Here is a 7831-nt window from a genome sequence, read left to right as displayed (position 1 = left end):
GATTCACCAATTGAACTACCCATCTTGGTACCAATAGAGGATTCAATTTGGGACTGGGTTGTAGTGTATAGGAAATTAAAAGAAAAAAAAAAAACGAAGATCGAAGGAGGAGGTATGAATTTCTACTGGGTTGAAGAAGATTGGAGATGAAGATGAGGGCTTAGGTTTTCGTTTCATATGGAGAAGGTGATGGTCTTACAAGATTAGGACTTTTTTTTTAAAAAAATTCTGTATAATGGTTTGTAAATGGAAGAAAAGGGTTTATCTTATTGTTGGTCGAAACCTCTGTTTTTTTGGTCACCCTTCAGTTTGCTTGAACTATTTATCTTCTTCATCCTAGTTATGTTTCTTTCAAGATATGATACTAAATATTCCATTGATGATCTCTCTGAAATTTTAAGATTGATTTCAATTTTTTCAAATCTGAAAATACATAACTATTTTCCCTGTTTCTGAGTTTTTCCTGCAACCAACACATTGCACCATTTTCAGCTCTATTAAAATATTATGTTTTGGCCTAAAAAAGCATCAAGAGAGCCAGAGGATTCTGTTGTTGAAATCTCAGCCTTGTTTGATAATGCTTTGAGAAGCTACAATTCTGATTTATCACTGTTCACCGCCCCATCTCTTCGTTTTATTTCTGAGATCTCTGAAATATTTGGCCATACTTATATAGGAAAAAGAATCGGTTCAAAGTAACAAAGGTTTGGAAGACCTCAAACCCACTGTTGACAACAAAGTTATCCTAACTCCAGTAAAAAAAGTATCCATCACCTAAACTGATCTCTCCTCCAATTCCAAACCAATGTCACGCAAGACCTTCTCCTTCCACGCCATGGAAGAACTCGACTTGAAGATTTCATCGCCCAAGCCAACCGAGTTCAAGAAAGCTGTGCACATTGTTCCGACATTTAAAAAGTCTCTCCCACCCCATGACACACAGGTGACATCTGATGCAGTGGTTTTATGTGGTCGAAGGAGAGTCCTGCAAGGGTTTCAAGACAGTAGGCTGGTATTTCACATGTCTGGCAGAATGCTTTGCCATTGCGCTCTGGTCTGGGATATGCTTTTATCTTTAATTGACCATTTGATTGGCTCATTGAATGGGCAACTGCGAAGATTATTGTTGCTCGGAGCTGAAAACTTCAGATCTGGTTCTACGCCTACCGCCAAATCTAATTCCAGGAATTTATCTCTCAAATAATGCTCTATTGCTGGAATCTCTAAGGCTTGGAATCAATAGGGTTTGGAATTACCTAGTTAATCCATAGAGATGGTTTTACAGGTTTAGGGTATTAAAGAAGAAAAAGAAAAGAAGCAGAGGGGAAGAAGAGGGTTCGGTTGGTGGCAGCCATGGACTTTGGAGGTTTGAGTTGGGCTTTCACATGAGAAAATGGAGAAGATGAGAGATGAAGGAGAAGGAGATGATTCGGTGGGTTTGGCCATGGTGGAGGAGAAGAAGATGTTGGGGATTTGGGGGCTGTTGTAGTTGGATGGGTTCGGTCATTGGTTGCAAGAGGAAGAATAAGAAGAAAATGGAAAAAAAAAAAAGTATGAGGTTTGCCAATTAAACGCTTTTGCCTATTTTTTAAACTCCAATTAAAGGGTAATATCATATTTTGAAATGTTATTTTAACACCATTAGCCACTTAGGGTACGGTTGATAGAATCTTTCAAAAGTAAAGAAGGGCATTATCATTATTCAAAATTTAGGTACCGGGTTGATATTATGAATACTTAGAAGGGAGGGGGATGATATTTTCCCTAAACTTAGGTTGGTTTCCTCTCAGCCCCATTGATCTTTGGTTGTTCCACTGTGAAGGGTCTTATTCACTTACATATTTTAGATGTATGTATGAGGCAAGGTCTTTCGCCTAATGTAGAGTTTCTTCCACTGATCTGTAAAAGGGTTGGAATCCTTTATACTTTACTGGGTTTTCTGATTTCTTTCTATTGGGCCCTGTTATTGCTGGTTCTTTTAATCTCTTCTTTGGAAAGATCTGACCTATCACAGTACTAAGCAGTAAGACTGTAAGAGAGATTATCCACTTTACAAGATAAATTTTTCGTTCCAAGTTTGCTGATTCTCAATTTTTTATTGTAAGTTTGTTGATTCTCTGCGAATCTGGCAGCTCAGACCTGAATTTTAATTTTTGTTTACAAATTAAGAAAGAGAAGGGAGGAGAGTTGCAACTCCACGACAATGAAAATCAGTGGGGATGATCAGCCCTTCGTTTTGGGGTGCCGCCAGAGTGGGAGAGGGAGGTTAAAAGGCTTGAAGGAACATGTCCAACTCAGATGTTGGCGGTAGCATGACCAGCCCTTCGCAGAAGTAGCGGCAGCGTTGAGCCTGAGATTGATCAATTTGCAATGTCATCAATAGAAGCATCAGTGTTGTTGGGGAACATGGTACAGGGGACTTGAACCGATCCTCTTAGAAACAAATCCAATTTTGGACCATCTTCTCCATCATTAATTCCTTGTGCGCTCTGTATTCCTTCAATGAGATAGTCACCACATCAAATATTTGGTTTCGAGAGATACAGCATCGATCTGGTAAATCAAAAATTTGGCATGAGAGAGGGACGGGAAGGAGACGTTACCTTCAGTAGTTTCCACAACCAGCAGATACGAGAGATGCTGGTAGATTATTTTGGGGAAAGGTTACTAAATCTTATTTGAGTTTTTGGTTTTTTTCTGCCGGAAACAAGAGAGAAAGAGGTTGGGTTCGTTCATGGTCGGAGGAGACGATAGATGTTTTGCAGATGATTTTGGGGAAGATGTGTGATGCACAATTACATTTTAACCCTTGTTAACAAAATCTAGTTAAAATTCTAGGGTTTTTTTGACTTTTCAGTAATGAATGTGATTTCACCCAATTATCTTTATAAATTTATGTTCAACTGTGTCCTTAATTGTAGTTTTAAGAGGGTAGTAGGTGTTTTGTTATATTTGGATAAATAACAAACCTTTGTTACGTTAATAATTCCCCTTACAATAATGATCTCTTAATTGTATCCACAATAACGATATCTTAATGATGTTCTTGTATATGCTCATAATATACTTGTATGGCACATAGGTTGATTTGGGGAGGTGGGTTAGTTTCGTCATTCATGAACTTGTAGAAGTGGGGAAGTGGTGGTTTCAATGGAAGTGTACCACCCCTATTACTGGGAGGAGGGAGAATAGAACTCCTCAACAATTCCTTTCATAATCAATCACAAGCATCTTCAATGTGTGCTTTTAGGTATTTCATAGAAGTAAAAATGATGTTGTTGTCCCCCTTTTTTAATATTTTGCAGGAAATCAAGCACAAAACAGTCTATTCCTGTCTCACACAAGTCATGCTTCCCTTGATTGTTCCTGGGATAAATTTATGAGGAAACCAATGAAGAAGGGTTAGCATTCATGATTTTATTAGCAATAAAAAAATATCTGCACCTCTTATTTATTTATTTACTTTTTTTTATAGGTAGGCCCAAGGAGAGTTCATGGACAGGACTGTAGCTATAGATACCATATTTATGATTTTGTTTAAACTTTTAACTAAAAGTGAAGTTTCAAGAAAGGACTGCCAAGTAGAAACCTTGGGTAGAGTGGAGTCGTTTGGAAAGGACTACCTATCTCCAGCGTAATAGATGCCTAGAGAGATAACCACTGAGGTTGACGACTATAGGGCCATGGTCATTTATGTGCCTAATGGGGCTTGATCTAATATATGGACACACTAGATTGAAGTAGCCTAGTATTTGATGAGTTAAGTGCTTGATTTTACACATTCCAGTTTTTAGCGTATTGGTCAAGTACCTAACAAAAAATTAATTGATGGGCATCTCATTCACCATCGTTCAAAAAGCTCCTGCATTTTGTTTTATCAAATTAAAACCTATTTCAACATAATAACCACCTGCAAGGCAGCAACATAAAATTATTAACCTCAAAGTTTCTGCAGTGTAGGCTGATCTTACCATAAGGTTTTCTGTATTCCCCAAACAGTAATTAAATTCACCCCAATTCAAGGATCTAGCATGGTAGGCAAGCATGCTTCCTTCGAGCTCCTCTCAATGAAAATAAGAAGATGGGTTCCTTCGATAAAGAACTTTAAACAAAACCTGACCCATAAAATTCTGCATGTGACATGAATCTAAATGGATTAATCTTTCTCTAACACAAAATCACACCCTATAAACACTTTGGACAAAGGTTTTGTCCCAATTTGACGCATCGTCTCCTGCCCTGCCTAATGCGGCCGTGCAGGTAAACCCTCCCCAAAATAAAAAATAAAAAACATAAAAAGGTTAGCTGTAGCCAGTATCAAATTTCCTGAAATTGTGAAGATATTATAAAGCAAGAATGACCTAATAAAAAAGAAAAAGGGATTTATCATTATGAAAAAGCTCAACATTTCTAGCTACACTTACACAGGCACAGGGGGGAAGGGGAAAAAAGAGATTTCTCATGTCCGCAGGACACCTCCGATAAATCGTAGCATACATACTTGGTGAATGACATTGTAAGAATATTGGATTACCATTGACCTTCTGTAAGAGCAGCATCCAACTCGAGCGTTTTCCAAACATTCCACCAGGAAGGCTAATTAGAAAGCCTTCAATGGAAGGCAGAAATTAGCAGTATTAAATCATCGGCAATCAATCAGACATGTCGTCTTCTGCTCCGCTAGAGAGTTCCATGTCTTGGACACGGGCAACCTTGTGCCGCATTTCCAGCCCATGTTCAATGGACGACCTTTCTCTCTTTGAGCCTGAAATATCACCCTTGGAACTTGCATAATCCTGAAAACAAATGACAAATCAAGGGTAACAAAAGAAAAGATATGGAACATTATACAACCATAAACAGAGATAACCGGGTTTTTTTTTGGTTGTTGGGGGGGGGGGGGGGGGTAGACAACCCCCACACGACAGAAGAACAACAAAGATTAAATGATTTCAAGAAATTACTCCTGGATCTTTCAGTTCAATTGCAGCTACGGTGGATCTCCGCCTAACAGTCACTCTTGAAGGTATGGGATAATGTTCAACCTCATCACTGGACCTTCCCTCTTTTGCCCTCTTTTTTCTTAAAACAAGCTTTGTGGGAAGAGACTGCAACATAATTGGAGTATGAGTAAATAGCAGTGTCATCTCACGTAAGAATAAATTATAAAACCCTGACCAATTTCATACCAAATAGCGTGCTGCATCTCCATCAAAAGTAACAAGATATGTTGTTGGGTCGTCAGCATCATCACCCCTTACCTGTCTCATCATCAAAGGAAAGTTTCTAGTACCAAATTTAAATTAATTAGCATGCTTGAAAGAAAAATCAGAATATGTGGCACTCACATCCCAATGGTATTCTCTAACCCAATTATATGAGATATCTTCACTTTCATCATACAAATCCTTTGATATCTGCAACCACAGATAAATGACTAAGAAGAGATGCCAAACACATCAAATTTTCATCAAGGAGCAACTTAGCAACTTGAACCAAGCAACTTCACAACACTTGATGGAAAAACTTTGCAATCTTCAAGGACTTGAAGTCAAAGGTTCAGAAGAACTACCTCATCTGGTGAAGGCACCATATATGCCAAAAACTTTTCAGGCTTTGACGGATCAGAACCATTTCCCACAAAACTCTTCATAATTCCCTGTTATGGGGAATGCAAGATGAGTTTAGCAAAAAGGAGGAATTAATATTAACACATTTTAGGCTCATAATTAAAAATGATCACTTGAGAGGATACAACAGACTTCAGGCACTCAAATGGAGGGTGTTCATTGGGCTCTCCCAACTATTAATATGAAAAAAATATATACACTTCCAGGCTCCAGCATCCACGAATAACAAACAACATATTCACATGTTGGAAAGAAAAATTAGGTCTTAGAAAACACTAAAAGGAAGGACCGACTTCAACAAAAAAATTCCCACTCCACACCATCAAAGGGAAAAAGTGAGAGCAGGCACATAACTAAGATACAGGGACTATTGAGAGCATAAACAAACTCCAGATAAAAATATGCAAGTTCAAGGAGCATAAAGCTGACACGTTGATCTTTTTTGAAATTGACAAGTTACAAGTAAATTTTTACCTACTTGACTGATTCTAGCTAACTGAACTTGATCAAGAATCTACTAAAGTATATTGAGACAACATTGACTCATTGAGCATCTTAAACATGATAATGAACCAACCTGTGATTCATGGGCGTCACGGACTGATCTGTCCAACTTATTATAGACTTCTGAATCAGCTGTAGGATCACTATCAAAGGCCGCCAGGACAAACTGATCTTTGTACCTGGTGCAGCATCACACTATGGTTCGATCAGTAAAAAGTCAGCAAGGAAATATGGCTATGTTTGTGTTCACCAAATGTGATAAAAATATAATAGTAATGGTGCCATTTGGAAGAAATGAGCAGAGTTTTAAGACATCTTAGACATTTTTCAACAAATAATTGAAAAAAAAAAAAGTTATTTTACTGTTGATCAACCAAATTGTTCATTATTCAGTGGAACAATAAAAACATCATTAGTCTTTTCTTTGGCAGAACAATCAGTACTATAGGTGCCACAAGATTCCCACATCAGATATTTAAATGTATTTTTTCATATTATATTTCATTTTCTTTCAAACACAAATCATAGAGAAAAATGTTGGACTGAAACCATTAGCCTGAAGAATGACCAAGATTCCCATTTTCCTTTCTTGCTCTCTCTCCCTTTTACCGTTCTCCACTCCCTCGTCTATTTAAAAGATAACTGTCTCCGTCATCCAAAATAAATGGCCAACTTCATAACATGATGGCAGCGTAGATAGTCTCAAAATGTTGAAATCAGTCCATAGCCCAAGAAAGAGAGCTTTGAGTACTTGTTTCCATTAGTTCCATTAGAAGTGTCTCTAATCTCTATATGGCTTGATTTTGTTTCCATTTTGGCAGCTTTAAGAAATGGAAATAATGGTTTTGTTTGGGTTGTTGCAGCTTAGCAGCAGTGTAAGGTTGATGCTGAATGTAGTGGGAACGAGTCTTGCGGGAACTGAAAAGTATTAGATGTTGAGGTATGACCTGTTGCCTGTTGGTAATAGGTAAGTTTAAATTGGTAATTGATCGACTGCTTGGTTTCAGCTGCAAGCCTAAAAACTATTGATGTTCAGGTTTGGCACTAAAATTGTTGATTTCAATAAAATAAGAAGTCTAATTGAAGAAAACGGTTGGTTTCACAAATACACATATCACATATCAAGAAGGCATTCACATATATTGTTATGTGTATACCACTCCACCCAGGGGGAACAACAACAGAAATGTGAATGGTTCTGCTGTTCAGACATTGGACAATACCACCATAATATTTGATATCCCAAGTAACAATTCTCTTCTTCTCTTTTTGAGAGTAAGCAAGAATATCATTAATGATAAACAAAATTTTAAAATTGTGCAACCAATACAAGGATGCTATATAACCAAAATAGAGTCCTCAAAAGTCGGGACCAGTATTTAAAATTAAAAAACCCATCTTCATACAACGTCAGCTAAAAAATCCCAAAAAGTATCGAGTATTCTGCTTCCCAATACAAAAGCAACATAAGTATTTTCAAGCTAAGTAACAATGCTCTTGCACACAGCCAAAAGATGCCTTGTGCATTGACAGGAAGAAAGAACTGAACTTCTCATTTGGCAGCAAGTACCATTTGATATTATTATCTTGGACCATTTTGTAGTGAATTGCTAAGCCCTATAGATACAATGTTTCATTTTGCCAGCTTGGCCCTCATCCTTATTAGACTACCAGGAAATACTTTGTTTACAATGGTT

The 7831-nt window shown here is 37.5% G+C and overlaps 1 protein-coding gene across 1 annotated transcript in view; it reads right to left on the bottom strand.

Annotated features, from left to right (window-relative positions):
- Positions 1-4502: 4502 nt before the first annotated feature.
- The window catches only part of LOC122646670 (protein PAF1 homolog), a 44761-nt gene continuing 41432 nt past the window's right edge, over positions 4503-7831 (bottom strand). Inside the window, exons 7-12 of the mRNA XM_043840259.1 lie at positions 6208-6313; positions 5573-5659; positions 5349-5417; positions 5190-5261; positions 4965-5108; positions 4503-4796 (exon numbers count right to left, since the gene is read on the bottom strand). Coding sequence (XP_043696194.1) covers positions 4653-4796; positions 4965-5108; positions 5190-5261; positions 5349-5417; positions 5573-5659; positions 6208-6313 — 622 coding nt within the window. The 3' untranslated portion in view covers positions 4503-4652. The remainder of the gene's footprint in view (positions 4797-4964; positions 5109-5189; positions 5262-5348; positions 5418-5572; positions 5660-6207; positions 6314-7831) is intronic.

This window comes from Telopea speciosissima, chromosome 11, assembly GCF_018873765.1.
Source record: "Telopea speciosissima isolate NSW1024214 ecotype Mountain lineage chromosome 11, Tspe_v1, whole genome shotgun sequence".
NCBI lineage: Eukaryota > Viridiplantae > Streptophyta > Magnoliopsida > Proteales > Proteaceae > Telopea > Telopea speciosissima.
Note: the sequence above shows the minus strand (reverse complement) of the source record. Positions and strands in the feature narration are given on the sequence as shown.